General features: G+C 41.7%; 1 protein-coding gene across 2 annotated transcripts; it reads right to left on the bottom strand.

Moving 5' to 3' along the window:
• Positions 1 to 1,547: 1,547 nt before the first annotated feature.
• NUB1 (negative regulator of ubiquitin like proteins 1) lies at positions 1,548 to 15,780 on the bottom strand. Of its 2 annotated transcripts, none has more exons than XM_014873737.2 (15): positions 15,463 to 15,780; positions 13,159 to 13,276; positions 12,911 to 13,072; positions 11,576 to 11,634; positions 10,944 to 11,014; positions 10,020 to 10,202; positions 8,442 to 8,530; positions 6,975 to 7,081; positions 5,915 to 6,101; positions 5,443 to 5,550; positions 5,134 to 5,286; positions 4,131 to 4,277; positions 3,772 to 3,867; positions 2,840 to 3,032; positions 1,548 to 2,215 (listed from the first exon to the last, which is right to left on the bottom strand). In XM_014873737.2, exons 2-15 carry the CDS (start codon positions 13,273 to 13,275, stop codon positions 2,052 to 2,054), a joined length of 1,836 nt encoding a protein of 611 aa, XP_014729223.1. In that variant the 5' UTR covers position 13,276; positions 15,463 to 15,780; the 3' UTR covers positions 1,548 to 2,051. The 2 variants fall into 2 exon arrangements, with proteins under 2 accessions (XP_014729223.1, XP_014729222.1); XM_014873736.2 differs by lacking the exon at positions 15,463 to 15,780 and adding an exon at positions 14,907 to 15,160.
• Between the last annotated feature and the right edge of the window lie 2,984 nt (positions 15,781 to 18,764).

The following is an 18,764-nucleotide window of genomic DNA, read 5'->3' as shown; positions in this document are numbered from 1 at the left end:
TGGTGCTGGCTTGCCATGCAGATGACAGTTTGTATTTTCCTTCTGAGGACAACACTAAGTAGGAGGCATTTAGGAGCTGGATGGTGCTCCCCAGACCACCTGGGCTGTATTCTGTGTTTTAAACTTCACACACAGTATATGACACAAGAGCCAAACTGGGCACACAGCAGCTGCACAGGCAGTCAGCAGAGAGAGATCTCAAAAAATGGAATTAATGAGTCATTACCACTTCGGCCTGTTGCTAAACATATCTCAGTGCCTCCAAATGCACGGTCAAAATTAACTTACAGCTTTCAGCCAATGGCTCCTGCTCTACTGATCACTTACAACTGTGCTGGCAGAGTTACATCATTGATGAATGGCCGCTCTGACAAGCACTGCATGTTATGATGCTAATTTTAAATTCCCCAAGGACAAACCTTCCCTTCTGAAGTTCTTGCTTCCAGTTTACTGTGCAAGCCACTTCAAAGAGCATTGCTGCATGTGCAGCTCAATGCTGCCTTCAGTGCATGCCCAGGGGCTGGCAGCCAATGCCAGGATGCCAGGTTTGGGAAGGGAGGAGTAAATTAGTATTTCCACCTCTTTCTTGTTGTAACTGCATCCATGACTTGTATATTTTCAATTCTAAACTCTTTTCTCTATTCTGTTTTTGCTCTGCATTTTGTCCAGGGGTTCCTCAGTGCTGGCCTGTAAAGAAACAGGATATAATGGGTGCTGGGGCTGGTTTTCCCTCAGAAACTCATACTGCTGGCTTTGGAAATCCTTCAGCTTGCAGGGCAGAGATACAAAGCCAATCAATTTTTATAGCACTTGCCTTGATAGGGAAGAACGAAATACAAACAATTCCTTAACGGTGTAATCACTGCCTGCTTTTTGCTGTGTTTGGCTGAGGGAATGGCTGTAAAACCCATTGCTGTGCTGCAGCCCGTTCAGTCTCTGCGCTGGAGCTGAGCAGTCATTCCGCAGCCCCGGCCCTGCTCCCTGCAGCGCAGGGAGTTCACGCCCTCATTTCCCGGCCGGTAAGTGCCGGCTAAGGAGACGCTGTCACCACACGGAGCGTTGATGTTCTGGCTGGAAGTGGAGAGCGCGGCCGCTTCCCTGCTCCCACCGGCTCCAGACGGGGCCTGGGCTCCCTCTGCCGAGAGCGTGCAGTCATGGAAAACGAATAAAGCACGTCCGAGCAAAGCTGCCAGGCAGAGGAATGTCTGTTCCCGGCGCGCAGGAGCGCTTACACGGCAGGAAATGGGATGTTATAAAACCACAGAAATCCCCAAACGCTTCTTCAGAATGCTGGAGCTGGACACAACTACTGAGACAGCTTCTGAACCAAGCTCTGTTCAACAGCTGACTGCAGAAAATCCTGTAATCCCCTGGAAATCCATCAACCTAAAGCCACACACCTGCAGAGGTTAAATGGAGCTGCTTGGGGAAAGTGGCTATTTAGTTATAAAAGGAAATTCCAGTACATCGCTTCCCCCAGACCCAGGACGGGGCCCTGCCAGGCAGTTCCCAAAGTTTTAACAAAGCACAGAGGTCTCTCACCGAAGGCAGAAGCAGCACAGTTACCTTTATTGCCTGTGTAACACCTGCAGGAAGGGACAAGCAGAACACGGTATAAACCCATGCACAACAGATACATTAACTTCTGTTAGAAATCTTTCAGAAGAAAAGTTGGGAAGCTGATACACCTCTACAGCCTCATGAGCTAAGGTTTCTCATTTACAAACTCATGTTTTTCTTTTAAAGCTGGTATTTTAAAATGGTATAGAAATGCTTCTCTACTGAGTTAACTTATTTAACAATAAAAATATACTTTAGTTCTATTAAATTTTCTTCTGAAAATAAATGTTTCTATTTTTCTATGACAATAAATTACAATGTATCACAAATGTAGGCTTTAAGCAGAGTTACAAATAAGCAGGAATTAAGTATTTCAACTATACTTTAACGAAATTCAAGGCCCTTAATAAGAGATAAGCTGAAGGTGCATTTATAATCCAAACTCAATTTGACAAGGTAAATACATATAACTGAAGTAGATTTAATGGGATTTAGTGCTGCGGTACTTGTATATAGGATAAGTATTCATGAATTATCTGTTCCTCTTCCTCGAGTGTTAAATCCAGATAATCCTCTTCATGTTCAGGAATATCCTCTAGGATTTCATTGACTGCATCAGTCTCCATGTCTTCATCTGTTGGTGAACTAGAGGAACCTTCCAATAAAAAGCAGCAGCAGTGAATTCACTATTGAAAGAAGTTGGTGCTCACCCTGTTTCACCAGCATGGCTGCTCTGCCAGCCCCTCCCTGCACAGCCACCTCTTAAAATTACTCTGCAAAGGACCAGGCAGGATGGCCATTTGTCCTTATTATTTAAATGTGGCGTAGGAAAGCCTTTAATTATACAGCAGGGATCACTACAGCTCTGACAAATATAGAGGGAAAAACTATGTGCAAGTTTCTTCTTTGTTAAGTGGAAAATTATTGATTATGGTTCTATCCTGCAAGGGACACGATGAAGGAGTCTGGAGGCAGGTCAGCCACCTGCAGAGCACGGATCTGGAATAAACTCCTTAGCCCTGCCCAGGACACCCTGAGTGTCACCTTTTCTCCTGGGCTGCACCTGCCTGCAGCTGGTACCTGTCTCCTCGGGTCCCTTTGTGGCTGTCACTGCAGGGAACAACAGCTGCCTTCCTGTAACTGTGTTCCCAATAAAAACAGCCTGAGGCATTACTGGAGCCCTATGTCACTATTTCAGCAGAAATGGCTTAACTATTTCCTACAAAAGCCAACACAGCCTTGCCTTCCCTTCCCACCCTGCTGGATGCAACATTCTCACCTGCAGACTCTGTGAGCAGGTCTTTGGAAGAAGTGGATTCCTCTGATGGACTGGACCCTTCTGAAGACAGCAGCAGTGAAGGGGGAAGAACTCCCCCATAATGAGCAAGGGTTTGGGAAGCCACGTGGATGTTCCCTTTAAAGACCTTTAAAGCTTGCTCTGCCGACTCACGGCTGAAACCCATGTACGTCAGCTGCAGGAGGGGGAAAAAGGAATTAATACAGAAATTCTGGGGAAATCCAAGCTCATCTGACACCAGGGTCTGACAGGAATCTGACAGTCATCCTCTCACACAGAGAAAAGTACTGCATGCCAGGAATTCCAGGACTCTGACTCTGGTTTACTGGAACAGTTAACAACAGGGCAGTGACCTATTAAAGGCATGGGGATGTTGAGCAGGATCAAGAGCCTCTTGTCTAGTACCAGACCAATTATTTTTCTGTTTTCAAAAGGAAACTTCAAAGGACTCTAATGTATCAGGGGGGTGCATGTGCTATTTACTTTTCCTAGGCAACACAGTTTTCTTGCCTGACATCAATTACACAGCCACTCTAACTACTGACGAGCTTGTCAGACAGCCTGCCATGAGAAATACACATTCCAAGTCTTTCCCTTGTGTACTGCAGAGTTTAGAGACTTGAATAAATTTCTTATTTGCTGCATTTTTTGGGACAGAGCATTACGGTGCACATACTCTCCCTCCACATCCAGGCATGGCAGGTTGGTGCAATGGGCAGGAAGTACACACGAATTACATGTTAGCCCAAGTGACTTCACCATGAGGAGTGGATGCCAGACCCTGGAGTGTGACAGCCTGTGACATGGGTCAAAGAGTATTTGTACAGCTTTACTTAAGGAAGATTTGCTGTCTTTGCAAGCAGAACTCAGAAACAAGACAATCAACTCACAAGAAAGCAAGTGGTCTAGCTTACTTGCTCAATACTTTCTTGGGAAACCTGAAACTGGTCCATGGACACAGAATCATCATCATCATCTTCCAAGAGTAACTCAGGATTGTCAAGAATAAACTGCAAGAAAACAGACAGAGATCAGAATAGTGCAACAGAGCTACAGTCCTCAACATGGTTGTGTATGCAGCCCAACTGACGATATAAGCAAACTTCAACCAACTTAAGTAATACCTGATTTATTGGGTCAAGAAGTGCAAGTTCAGTCATTACAGTTCAGAAAAGGTAGCTATGAACTAAAAAATGAATCTGCTAAACAGTAAAAATAAACCCCCAACCAAATTTCTTTTGTAAAACACTACTTCTACTGAAAAATCACTTACCTTAAAGGCTTGGTCGAGGTTTCCTTGTGTCTTTTGAAGAGCCACCTGAGCAGCTCTCTCTGGGTAGCCCATACTTTTCAGGGTATTGATGTCTTCCAGTCGCCGCCGCCTTTTAGCTCTCTCCTCCCTCCTGATCTGTGCCTTTTCCTGCAAGAGCACAGACACTGCAAAGCTCACTGTGCATGGGAATGCTTTAACACATAGCCTGTGCATGTAGGGTTTCTTGGTTTTTTTTGCTTCAAGTTTGAATCTCTTGAGGAAGAGGCTTTTTTTTTTTTTTTGTAAATACAGACTGTGCTGCCAGACACTCGTTCCTAAATAAAGCTGCATTTCCATGAGCCAGCCCTGTCGCCCCATTTCCGCTCTGCAGATCGGATCTGGTGCCATCACAGCTATTCCAGGCCCTGTGTGGTAAGTGACAAACCCGTTTGGCAGATGGGCCCACAAGACAAGACTTGCCAAGGACAGACAGTCAGAAGTGGGCAGGGAGCCAGGGAATTCTGTTCAGCCTTCCCTCAGCCAGTTGGCTTTTCTGTCCACACTTCAATGTCTGAAGTCTAGAAGTGCCTCCTCAGCTTACCAAACATCACTTCAGATCTGGACAGCACTGTCTTCACTCACTCTAGCACCAAAAAAAAAAAAAAAAAGCCACAATAGGGGGCAGCCAAGCCTGGGAGTGACAGCTTGGTCCTGGTGGTTTACTCCCATATCACTGCTGAGTAGCAAACACTGGTGCAAAGCCTTCTCATGTGCCTCTGTAGTACAACCACAGGTCTTTGGCACGCTCGTTCCATCTGTTTTGGGACAGAGCTTCCCTTGTTAGTGCATTAAGTTTTGGTTTCAAACTTGTACCAACATGTCCAACTGTCAGCTAGACCAACAGTGCTGGAGCGGGATAATTCAAGTCCTTAACCTGGCACCACACTGCTCTGGTCACACAACACACATCTCATGGACACCCCAGCTCAGGTGATCTGTGATTTAATGCTTTCACTGCCCTTACCTCTCTCCTGTTGGTGATTAGGTTGGCAGCATGCTCCACATTCCCGTGGCATGCTCGCAGGGCAAGGCGAGCTTCCTGTTCCGAGAATCCCAGGAGTGACAGGCGATCCACTTTATCAGGATCTATGGACAGCTCTCCGTACAAAGACGACGCCTGGATATGGGAAGAACAAAATGACACCACTTACACTGTTAATACAAACGAAAAATGCCTTCCTGTTTCTTTGAGTAAGCAAAGAACAGGTGCAAGATGGAACCCAAACGGAGGGGCTGGAGGGAAGGACTCCAGTTTCACCTAAAGGTGTCTTACCTTCTGAATGTACTCTGCAGCCTCCTTTTCTCTGCCACTGTGGTAGTGCCCAATCCCTTGAAGGAGGTAAAGCCGTAGAAATAAAACCTTCTCACGACCATAGCTTCCCTAGGGAATTGTTTAAAGAAGGAGGGGGGATCATGTAGGTAGAAGCATGTGGTAGAACACCAGTTCATTATGAATAGAACACTACACATTTAGAGAAGACACAGTCAGGGCTTTGTGACACTCAGTGTGCAGATAAAGCACCACACCTAAACCCCTGATGATGTCTGTGCATATAAATACAGGTTTTCCATGACCTTTTTGCCAGACCCAATGTTTTCCCTGTGCTGACAATTACAGAACCAGATGACAGGCTAACGATACACAGGAAAACTTAAAGCTTCTAAAAGCCAGTCTTGCAATACTTGAACAGTAACTGAATGCATGTAGAAAAAATCCCACCCTAATTAAATCAAACCCAGCATACTTTGATGTCAATAAGCCTTTCGTGGTTTTCCCCATAGCACCTCTGGAAGCATCTCTGTGCTGTAGACAGCTTCTTCTCTGCATCATCCAGGCAGTCCAGCTGCTCCAGACGGAAGTAGCACCACACTATGTCCAGCTGCAGCACTGCATAATTATCAACCGTGTTCAGCAGCTCTGTGCTACACTCACTGGAAAATAAAACAATTTTTATTTTTTTTCGGAGAGGGTTTTTTTTTTTTTGTCATGTCCCCCCCACCACTTTTTAACATCCATAAAACAACATTAGAAGTGTGCAGACTCATGTTGGAGAAAACGAACTCTTTGTATCTGAGGCATCAAACTGATGCCAGGGGAACAGGAATCAAAATGCTGATTCCCCCAGTCCATTCCCTGACACACAGGACTGATGCCAAGGTCACACCTTAAAGCATTACAGTAACAAAATGAGCTGTGGCTACTGTTTAATATGGCATCTCTAAAAGCATAATGGAATTAAACCCTGTGTAATCTTTGGGATGACTGAGAAACTGCCTCTGTGCACGTGAATATGCTGAGGACAGTGCCAGTCTCCTTGCACGCCCACACAAATGAGAAACAGACAGGGACAGTATTACTTTTGGGGTCTCAGAAGAGCAATTTAGGGCTCTGACAGCTGATAGGAAACTAATTTACTTGCAGAAGCCCTGATATGGCTACTGACCTCAGCTATCTGCTCCACCTTTTACAAGAAATTATTACTTCACAGGAGCAACTGCAAACGAATATCCATGAATGTCTCTCAAGCTAATGCAATTTATAACCTGGTACATGAATATTGACAGTTTCTGTTTATGTTGTTATGAAAGATTAACTTGCCCAGTGGCAGTATCTGTTTCAGCTGTTCTACATGAAGCCACCTGTCACTGCAAGTCAGAGTTTTATCTGCTGTTTCCCATCTGCAAGAGGGGGTGTGAAGCAATCCCAGGCAAAACTGGCCCTGATTTATATGCACAGGCAGAGGCTGTGCTGTTCCTTTATGGGCTGACAGTAAAGGGAGACACAAGGACTCAAAATGTTCTTACCAGAAGTGTTTATCAGCATCCAACAAATATGGAAGTGCTATTTCATATTCTTTCTTCTTCATTAATGCTCTGCCCTTCTCGTGGTAACCCATTGCCAACACAAGTGCCTAGAAAAACAGATTGATTTGTGGAGGTGCAGCCAAAAGTCTCAAAGAGCTAAAAGGAAATATCCAGGTAATCCATCAGAGTCCTTGCTCTTCCTAGAAAAATACTGTAGCACTGGTCTTACAGAACTGGTATTTCACACTGCTTCACACTTTTCTCCCACCTGATAATGTCAGATATTGCCTAGTTAAAAGCAATGGATGTTACTGGCACATGAAATGCTGCACCAAGCTTACTTTAAGTATGCAACCCCAGAGAGATTTTCAATGGTGAGTGATGCAAAGCTCAGCATTTTTCTGGGTGCTGCACTTCCTAACAGCACCAGACTTGTTTTGTTTTGCTATCACAGTTATCTTGCAAAACCTAAAAGTTCACCTCCTGAAAAACCTCAGAACTGAAAATTAAAATTTGAATGTGTCAGGAAAATACTCCTGCAGTATAACAAACGAAAATGTAATAATAATTGTGGATAGAAACAACCTGCAGTATTTCCTCTGATCCTTGATCAATACTGATGAAATCTCATTCACTTGAACACTGGATACTTTATGTTCAACATTTCATCAGAACAGCATGCACTGTGAGAATGGACAGTTTCATCCCCATCTCCCAGAGACTCCAGGTGATGCAGGAATCACAGCAGGACTCAGGAGAGGCTGGAGCAGCAGTTGGAACACACTGGCTCATTTCTTCACATTTTTGTTACTGGGTATAATTCCAAGTATTTGTAAAAATTTTATTTATCGTCAGAAAATCTAATAATCCTGAAAGGCAGCACCTCTCACTATTCTTCTGCTTCAGTGGCCAACATCAGGTGTGTCACTCCTTCTGTACCTCAATACTTGCACTCAGCCGAAGGTATTTTCAGTGGAGAATGTGACAATTTCTTGAATTATGAACAAATTGAAGTTTGAAAGGGGACAGTGAAAAATATCTAAAAACAGACTCTTTTTTAACAGAGTCAAATTTAGAGTGACTCATCAACCTTCCAAATGGAAATAAGGAACAAGTTACTTTCATGCCTTTCTAGGACACCTAATATTTATAATAGGCACTAAGATCAACAAAATTAAAGTCTGTCTTAAACTCCAAAGTAAGATATGGACCACACAGGGGTCAGTGCAAGATTAGACCTGCAATGAGATCAGCAATCACAGCTTGTGTCCAGATGACTGAAATATTCCCCACTATAGAGTTCTACTGCAATTATATTTCAAAATTATTTGCATTAAACAAACATCTAGTGGGCCCAGTTTTAAATCCCCAGAAAGTCTGGCTGTATTTCAATCCCATATTTTAAATATTTCACAGATTAAGCTTTAAAGAGCTACCTTAGTGGCATTGTAAGATACTTTCACCTACTTTTTTAGCTTGAGGAGGAATCTGAATTGACCTTCCAGTCTGATTAGCTATATCTAGATATGGGACAGAGTCTGGATCCAAGTACTCTTCTGAAAAATATAAAAAAGTTTAAATTTTAAACACCATATTCAAGTGAGCAGCTCTGCTGCCATAAGATTATTTTAATAAGTATGTTGTTAAACAAAAATGCAAATGAAAAAAAAAATCAGAATTACATATAAAGGCTGCATGTGTGTTTTTCTGGATATGCCAATCAACAGTGGCTCTGGCCAGGTAAATATGAGGAACTTCTAGAAAGCTCACTGTGGAAAAGGCCTTGTGCATGCAGAAATTTAGACACAATATTGAAAGTTCTTTGACTGATAAAGGTTTTATTGCAGAAGACAAAACATCTGCATTTTGCATAGCATTTGAAATGATTTATCAACTCAAGCACAGAGTACTTAAAACACAACTGAACACAGTTGATAAAGCTGGAAAAAATACAGCTCAGTATTTTCCTTTCTCACATCTTTAATGCTTGTTATCAAACTACCAATTTTATTTTCACTTCCATTCGATTTACAATGAAAAGATGACTTTTTGTAGACAAAAGACAGTTAAAGAAGAGTTGAGATTAAAAGCTTCTGCCCTGCAGTTTCTGTCAAGTGAAACAAAAGGATTGTCAAACCCTTACTACACTTTTCACAGAACCTTCAGCCTGGGAGCCCATTACAACAGACTCTCCTCTTTACTCTGGCATTGTCTGTAACTGACAGTGGCAAAAACCATAAAGAGACCCAACTCAGGATTCAGAATCTGAGGTCTAAACTACCCCCTAAGTCCAAAAAAAGCAAGCACTTCTGTCGTGTTCAAAATCTGATATTGTGACCAAAAGTCACCAGCCTTGAAGCTTTGTTTGGGTGTTCTGGCATTTGGCAGGAATTCGTTACCTGCTCAGCTTTAGAGTTCCTTGCTTGTGGAATTGTGAAACAATAGAATAGAGAAGTGATTTAAACTCACCATCAAGCACTGCATTTCACAAACATAACCTCATTTTGAAGAATTATTACTGTTAAATTAACTATATCTCTTTAACTTAATCCACAGTTGCCAGGAATCAACATCCAAGGGAATGAGAACACAACAGCCGTGTTGCACATGACAGTGACAACTGAGCTGCTCTGCACAATGAAACCATGGTTACACACAGCCATAGCTAAACTACAAAAAAAAAAGTGTTTAGTGACCTAAAACACATTATGCCACTGTGCTTTTGTCTACAATAAATATAAAGCTTCTCACAAGTCATCAGTCCCTTAACTGCCAAGTGCCAATTAAACAGTTGATTCATATTATATCCTTCTCGATGTGCCAAAGTTTTTTGTAGCATTCTAGTTGTGTAAAAAGGGTGGGGAAAAAAGTTTCAGCCAACTTAAAATCCAGTTTTCAAGTAGGCAGAAACCTAAAAAAGTGTGAACTGATATTCAGCCATGGTATAGGCACTCTTCCATGTTGAAAGGTCTCTAAGAATGTGATTTATGATACACAAAAATTAATGAACACCCACCTCTCCCCCAAGCCAACAAGCCCACTTACCTCTCTCTGCTAGAATTTCCAAACCTTTCTTAGTTCTTTGCATCTTGTCATTTATTTCTTTTTCTTTCTTACACTGAAGCTCTTCCTCCTGAACTTTTCTTTTGGTTTCCTCATCACTCTGTTCCAGTTGAAGCACCATCACTTTTGCATTGTGTGTGACACCCTGGTCTTCAAGGGTTTTACCTGCAAAACAGAGTGTGATTAATACAATGCAACTACTGAACTAGTGAAATTGCAAGACTTGAGAACTCAGCCAAAGCCCCTAAAAATTACTGACCTAGTCAGCAAAATTAAGAATCAGACTTGCATCTTAAAAGTGCTTTTGAAGTGACTGGTATTTTTCTTTCCTTGTTTTTTTTTTTTTTTTTCCAAAACATTAAAAAATACCATTATTTCTATTTCAGTTTATTGATCTTCAGGCAAAAACTGCAATAAAAACATGTCCAGGATCATACACCACAAGAGTGCAGGACAGAGGAAATAGGAACTGAATCCTTCTTTCAGTCCTGTGGTTCTAATTCTGATATATTCCAGGGCCAACAGCAAAGAAAAAGCTGTATCATCACTTCACACACGTCTGACAGGTTGAGCATAGGTAAAGCATTACAAAAAGCCTTTGAAACTGCTACTAAGAAATAAGGTTTTTGAAGAAATTTAGAGTTTCTCCTCTTCTGCATTTCCAGTGTTTCAGGACTAGAAAAAGGGATTTTCTACATTCATTATAGTATTCCTTCAATTGATCTAATTCTGTTTAAGAATTTGGGTTATTATAATTTAATACATTTCCTGTAAAGCAGAACATGACAAATATAACAGTTGTTTTTTTGAAATTTCTGAAATTAATAGAGTTGCAAGGCAATTTTTCTCCTGAGAATCAGAAAACTAAAAAAAGTCATAAAAGTCTCTTTAACTGGAGATACATACCCAGATCAAGCTGCTTCTTATTAATAATTATTTTGACAGCATTTTCTTGTAATGCATATTCCTGTGCTATCCTGTGAAATAAATAATTCCATCCATGAACATAAATTTGTAAGGTTATACAATATTGTTGTTAAAAAAGCAATAAAACCTAAAAACTAGTGCTTATAAATGGCTTAAAATTTTTGCTACAAAAGGTTGCTAGAAGTAAAATAACATCATCAGAGAGCTTTATGTACTCTATAGAGAAAACCTGGGATACAAAACCAGAAAAAGCAAAACAGAAAAGAATCTGATTTTTTTTAGGCTTAAAAACCACAAAAGAAAGAGAAGGTAATGTTCACTGCTCAGAGGATCTGCCTGATTACAGATTTGGAACACTGGTACTTGCTGGGGATTTATACAAAACTATCTTCTTCCTGTTTTTCCATATGTTGAACCACAGCTGTTCCCATGAAGAACTGCCCTACAGGGACACTGGACATCCTGTTCAGAGAATACATACTAAGAAAAAGCTTAAATCAAGCAAAAAAAAAAAAAAGAAAAAAAAGGGTTTGTTTGCATTTTTTAAAATACATCCTGCTCTATGACAGGGGGTGTCTCATGAGAGAAGCACAAAGGGTGATTGCACTTACTGGGATCTGAGCTCTTTGCCTGTGATGAACAGACTGGTTTCCAGTGGGATTTTCCTGCTCTGTAGTAATTATAGTGGATGGGGAAAAGAAAGAGGGAAGGAAAAGCATAATATCAAGATACTTTGGACATTTTCTTAATTTACTGTTCTACAATAACATTTCTTTTCCAAATAACAATCATATTTAGAGGGTTATGGCTGGACATACATAGTAGTAATTTCCAGTTCTGTAGTTGCTATAGTGCTAAAAATAAGCATTATAACAGCAGAATATTCAGAATAAAATAAATCTACATTAAGAACCAAACAATTTAAATTAATTTAACAATTTAAAATAATTTAATTATGCACCTCCAATCTTAACTGTGTTTTGCAATTATGCCACTCACCTGTGACTGGCTAAGTTATGATTAATTCCTATTAGTGTCTCTGGTCCCAGATTTGATAAACTGGAATTTTAAATTAATTCATTCCCCTATTTGCCCAGCAGCACTATAAAGCAGAATTATGAAACTATTTGGTTGTTTCAACTGCATGGCAATCACTTAAAACTCTCTACCCTTTAGCCCAGGTAATTATTTTGCACTACAGGAGTATTTTATACGTGAAAATAGAAGTTGAAACATGACTTTAGAAGGGCAAAACTTAATTCAGTTCTCTGTTGGAGAAGCTTTTTAGGAGTCTGCTCTAGAAGGCTGAGCAGTGGAATGGGCTGCCCAGGGAGGTGGTGGAATCTCAATCCCTGGAAGTGTTCAAAAAACAACTGGAAGAGGCACTGAGTGCCATGGTTCAGTTGACAGGGTGGTTGGTAAAGACTGGACTCGATGATTTTGGAGGTCTTTTCCCACCTTGATGATTCTGTGGCTCTACAATTCTACGAAGGGAACAGGTGAGTATCATCACAACAGAAAATCCTGCTTCTCATTTCCAAGTTCAAGTGACATTAATATGCTGAATCAACTTTAGGTATTCCACAGCTGAAAAAATGCATCTGTTCTTTATTGCTAATGCAAGCAGTTACTAGAGAAGGAATCAAATTGAAACAGACATTTAAATCTCATTTACTTTTCTTAATTGAAAGATTATTTGCCATTAAATCCTAAAGGGAAAAATTACTCAACTCCTCAATACTATATATTCCTTTGCCATGACAGTTCCCTATACCTGGGAAAATAAATATGCAATTTCCTACTCCTCATTTTTTATATACCTGACTTAGATCACTCACACAAAACACCTGAAAAAGTTATAGTGAAAATATCTGCATAGACACAGATCTAGAACTCAAACCTCAAATTAAAGCTACTTATGCAGACTCTTCTGCAGTGGTACTCACTTTTCTACGAGGCAGGTATATATCAAGTCTTGCAATCCCAGTCACTTTAAAATTCTCATTTCCTGTCCCACGCTCAATTGCTTTACACCGTATTTCTTCAAGCATATTCTCTGTATCATTCTCATTGATTTTCAGCTTGGATGAATACTTTTGTACAAGCTCCTGTGAAAACGAGGGGAAAAAGTGGGAAAATGCACCAGCAGTATGACATGGAAGATGTATGACATCAACTCAGAGAAAATATTTACCTTCATCTCTTCACCAGCTTCTTTTTTTTCATTTGTATATGGTGGTTTCCATAACTGAATTTTGTCCTCTCTTAAGCAGCTTGTCAGTTTTGCTATCAAATACTTCTTTTGTGCCATTCTTTTAAAATAAAAGCATGGTTGGAAGGGAAAAGAGAGAAAAATAAACAATCCTTTAATATATAGCTTTCCTGTAGTAAGATATTCTGCTTTTCAAGAAGTCTAAGTGACATTTTGGAATTCTGCAATAAATTATGAGTATTAAAGGCATTCCATGCATTTTGGTGGAGAGAAGAAACTGAGGCCAAACTATGACAAAAAATGGGGGGGAAAAAGTCATTGAAAAGAGGGTGAAATTTGGATTGGAGTAGGGATAAATTACAAAAGCTCTGCCATTTTAAGACAAATTAAACCTCTTCCTATCCCCTCACGTGAACAAGGATTGCAGAAAGTATCAATACATCAAAATTGACAATTCAGTTGTTGGATGCAGCTGCTCAATTCACCACTTCTGATTCAGCTTGGACAGAGTAGGAAACTCTGAGTTAACCAGCATGTCCCTGAGAAAAAAAACAAACACCCCAAAAAGCAGAGAAGGCACACAGAGGGCAAGGAAAGGTGGGTGCACAGATCTCAACAGAAAAAACCAAATTCTAGGTGCATGATAAAGCATGGGAGAGTTGTGGCTCTTGGACACTGGGAATCACATGGAAAATGTCCTTTAAATTGTACAGAAAAGCATTTAAAATGGTGGCATACATGTACTAAGGTGGCCATGAAATTCAATTAATCAGTTTCACTTTCCTTTCAGAGTGGTTTCCATCTTTCATCCTTGTTTATTGGCACACAGTTCTCAGGAGAAAAAGGGAAAAGTTCCTCCAGTTTCAAAAACTGCTCCTGGCTCAGAAAAACACTTTATGAGGGGGAAAAGAAAGTAGGCAAATATCCAATATGTGGTAAGTTTACTGGTCAGCCTTACCTCAAGGCCAGCTTTACTGAGCTACAAAGAATTCCCTGGAAGCTGCACTGACAACAATCTCCTCTAAACACGAGTCAGAGGGATGAACTGGGTAAGTGGATGGTTTAATAACCCTTCCAGTTGGATGGCTGCAATTTGCACAGTGTCTGTCAAAACTAGCAGAGACAAACACACATTCTTTTTCCTGCTGAGATGTGGCTGGTATTATTTTAGAGCCAAGGCAAACAATGGCATTTACAAAGCTAAAAGTGACAAAATCACTTACTTTTCAAAACACTGCACTGTAGCTATTAATGTAGCTTTCCCCCTTTACCAAAACACACCAGGGAATTCTTATGAATAGTCTGTAACCATCATTTTCCCACTTTTAAGTTATGCTGAAGACCCATTTATAGACTTAATTCTACTTAACATTTACAAAAAAAGTTACTCATGGTTTTGGGTGACTCAGATAAAATTTAAAATTCCAATCTATTCTTAAGACTAAGAACTGGAAGTACAGGTGACATTTATAAATTGGTCATTCATCTGTTTATCAATACTATAGCTTAGTAAGTTTGTGATTTCTAATTAAGCTATCAAAACAGAAAACACCACTGTAGTCTCCAATCAAACTCATTATTACAAAACCTCTATTTAAAAAAATAAACTTCTGCTTTCACAAACACAAACCTTATGATTTTATATGTAACATTTCTAACATTTATAATAAATTCTATCACACCATCACTAAATGGCCTTAGAATCCATAGCAAAAACATTTGTGACTTACTCTTCCATCAGCCATGAAACGCCACAAGTGCTCCTGATACAATTTCACTTTCGATATGAGTATAAAGGGACTTTCTCAAAACTCATTTGAGTAAACAACGGAGGTATTTCCTCAGAAACACTCTGAATGCAAGACTCAGCTTTTGTAAATAAAATGTCACCCTCTAAGGCCAGTTTGCCTTATACGTGAAATAAAACAAGCAGAGAAGTTAGATGCGTGACTTAAGATGCAGCAGGTTCAAAAGGCAAATTGCTGACGGAAGGAACAGGGGATTGCCAGAATGGTTTGATAATAAAGCAGGACACATCAATTTTCCCTAAAAAGGAGGCAAGCACAGCTCTGACACACTTCTGCGCAGCTGGCGGAGGGGAAGCACCGAGGCAGCGCCGTGAGCAAACCCACAGGGACGGCAGCCCCATCCCTGCACCCCATCCCGGGGTGTCCGGGCATCCTCATCCCTCCCCGGCAGCACATCCAGCACCTCCCGAGCCAGGGCACCGCCGGCCCCCGCTGGCACCGCGGCGCTGCCAGCACAGCCCCGGCCCCGGGCACCCACCTGCGCCCCGCGGGCTCGGCACAGCCGCCGCCGGGGGAAGCTCGGGGGCCGACGCGGCTGCTGCCTGAGGTGCTTCGAGGGAGGGAGGGAGGGAGGCGAGGGCCGCGGTCCCTGAGGGAGAGGAGCAGGAGCGGCTCCTACGGCAGCCCGGAAGGCCCGGGGAGACGGGAGTGACGTGCGCGAAGCCGCGCCCCGCTCGCCATGGCCGCGCCCTGCCCTCGCTGCCCGACGAGCGGCGTCTCGGAGCTCCCCTCAGCCCGGCTGTGCTGTGCGCCCTGGTGTCTGCGTGCTTCCGAGCCTAGTGAAAAATAAAGGAATGGCAGAATCACGGCGGCAGTTAGGCTGGAAAAGAGCTCTGAGGCCATCGAGTGTGGCGTATGCCGGAACACTGCCATGTCAATCAGGCATGTCCCGGCTTTCCTTAAACATCTCCCATGGACGGTGACTCCACAGCCTCCCTGAGCTGCCCGTTCCACTGCTCATCTTCCTTTCCATAGAAACATTTCTCCAAATACCCAACCAAAAGCTCCCCTGGCACTGCTTAAGGCCCTGTCCTCTTGTCCTGTCCCTGAGGAGGTTTATTTACCTCATCAATGTGTGTAAGTGCCTAAAGAGGGGTGCCCAGAGCATGGACCAGGCTCTTCTTGGTGGTGCCCAGCAACAGGACAAAAGCCAACAGGCAGAAACTGATACACAGGAAATTCCATCTGAATATGAGGAAAAACTTCTTCCCTGAGCAGTGACCAACCACTGCAACAGATTGCCCAGAGATTCTGAGAAGTTTCCTTCACTGGAGATATTCCAGAACCATCTGGACACAATCCTGTGCCATGTGCTGTAGGCTGGCTCTGCTGGAGCAGGGAGATGGGACCAGATGACTGCTGTGACCCTTCCAACCAGACCCATTCTGTGGTTCTGTGAGATACAACCCATGAAACAGCAACTTACAAGTTCTAAGTGATGTCCAGATGTTAGAAAATTAAATTAATTGCTGGTAGAATTGCCACGTTAAGGTTTAGGGCTTGACATGTTTCAATGATCTCGGACCTTGGGGAAGGTTAACAAAACTTGGGAAGAAAGAGTTACTACTGATAGTGGACACAAAGAATGCAGAATTTACAGGCCACAAGGACATTTGGCAGAGCTCCCAAGATAAGGAAGAAAGAAATAAAACCGACTCAGTAACTGCTGAAATCAGCTCCAACTGGGTAAAAGGTAATTCTGACAGGGACACATCACAACTACTTACCCAAGGAATCCACAGACCTAAAAGATGAGAAAGTGCTTATTAGCATAAGAAGCAAGAGAATAATTAACCAGTAGAAGATAGAATACTAATTAAGAAAAGAACTATCTAACTTGTAGCAGATGAACAATAATGGCTTTGTTTGCTAAAATGTATAAATAGCAAGAAGTTTTGATAGAGGGTGCGCTTGATTTGTGAAGACCACCAACACCAACGCTTGTACAACTCTGAAATAAATAATGTCTCTCTCAGTCATGTAATTGTTGTCTTGTTGCACCCTGGTTAATGAATTCAGTTCTGTGATAAAGGCAGGAGCTTCTGCTCCACATCCCTGGGACGTGGTGGGGGTCCCCAAGGCTGCCTGAGGGACTGTCCCTCCAGGAGAGGCTGGGGCTGGGTTAGGGCTGAGTGTTCTGCAGCCACCCCTCATCTGCCACCCCTGTGTGTATGAGGCAGAAGTGTGCAGGTTGGGGTTTTTTTCTATATTTTTTGAGGCTAGCAGTGTTGCTGGTGAAATTTAGTGTGGGAGTTTGTATTTCTCCATCAGTGGGACTGAGCACGGTCTTGCCTGGTTGTGGGACTGTCAAAAATTAACCTGGGTTCAGAGACTGGGCTGGAGAAATACATGAGGGGTGTGGAAAACCTGGTGCTAAACACCACCTCAGGTTGAGGCAGTGTCACTTCTAGTACCCAAAATGTCCTGAAATGGGAGCAGGGTGTGAGGCTTCAGGGATTTGGCTGTACAACATGGGCTGCTCAATACTGTGTTTTGTATTTTAGGTCCTCAGGGGGCTGGGGCTTGTTCCTGGAATGTTTTTGGTGCCTGTAAAAGACATAAACTTTTCTTTTAATGGGTAACACCAGTTACAAGTAACTCATGTGGGCTAATTCTTTCATTTGACCTGCAGCATGCTGTCCCAGCAGCAAAGGGATTTCATTCTATTTTACTCTATTTTATTTATGTGTGACTGAAATAATTGCTCAGCAATATGATTTATTCTAGAATGCAGGAATGACCTAACATTTTCGTTAGGAAGTCAGGCAAACCATGAGCGTCCCGTTCCAGCTTTGGAAATGGGAACCTCAGAGGGATCATGGGCTTGTGAACAAGACACTGAACTAGAATTTCAGGATTCCACGTTCCTCCATGTGCATAAATCAGTCAGTTGCCTACTGGTAAACTCTGAGTAAACTTGCTTTATGGCAAGTTTCAGTACTTGAAACTTGGCTACATCTGTAGTAATAGTGATGAAAGCTCCTGCACATGATGGCCAAACATGAAGAAGTTAACAGGAAAGGTTTTGCAGATCAGGTGCCCTTCAGAAGTGGGACTCTCTAGTATTTGAAGTTTTAGGCTTTTTTCTTATTTTTCTGTTTCATTCTCACTACAGCTACTTTAGGAAAAAAACCCATCATTTTCTCATTAGACAATTGTGTGTGTGCAATATTCCAGTCTCTTGAAATGTTAGTATAGCAACTTTTCTCATAACTGAAACTACTCCACTAACAAATGAAAACTTATGAACTAATGAGAATGCTCTTTCATAATGTCCTTGGAAATTAAACTGAAAGATTCTCCAAAGGAAAAACGCCTTTTCTAAATTAGTTCCAGTCAGTACAAGGCACAGTAATATTCTAGAGAAGCCTGAGGACAGGACAAAGTGTTTGTATGAAAGACTTTACAAAGGAGTTAGTTACTTAGTCCATGCATAAACCTGCACTGACTTTAAAACCAAGGTTTTCAAGGTCCGTGTTTAATTAAGATACCTAAAGCAATCAAAGGATAATGAAGTTTTTGAAGTGTTTCCTTCCAGGTAATTTCTTGTTTCATGTGGACTAATTGTTATCTACTATTTTTCCCTGTTATACCTATTAGGTATTTCTATGCTTTATCTTTTTTTTTTCTTAATCATTCTTTAAATACCGAACTACTGTGAAGAAAAAAACCAGTTACTATGATATCCCATGGCTACCCATTATGAAATGGGGAGACATTTCCCACCTCCAATTTTTGTGAAGCTTACTTTTGAAAAAGAGACCTGTCTGAACACTTGCA

The sequence above is a fragment of the Sturnus vulgaris genome, chromosome 1, assembly GCF_052056855.1.
Source record: "Sturnus vulgaris isolate bStuVul1 chromosome 1, bStuVul1.hap1, whole genome shotgun sequence".
NCBI classification, from domain to species: Eukaryota; Metazoa; Chordata; class Aves; order Passeriformes; family Sturnidae; genus Sturnus; species Sturnus vulgaris.
The sequence above is the reverse complement of the archived record's forward strand: the minus strand, read 5'-3'. Positions and strand labels throughout refer to the sequence as shown.

Excerpts from the sequence above, each read along its gene's own strand:
- NUB1 (XM_014873736.2), bottom strand. Across the intron at positions 7,082-8,441 it reads TTCCTCCTCAAGCTAAAAAA|GCACTTGTGTTGGCAATGGG; the intron begins GTAGGTGAAAGT and ends CTGTTTTTCTAG. Across the intron at positions 5,287-5,442 it reads CTGCAGAGTACATTCAGAAG|GCGTCGTCTTTGTACGGAGA; the intron begins GTAAGACACCTT and ends TCCCATATCCAG.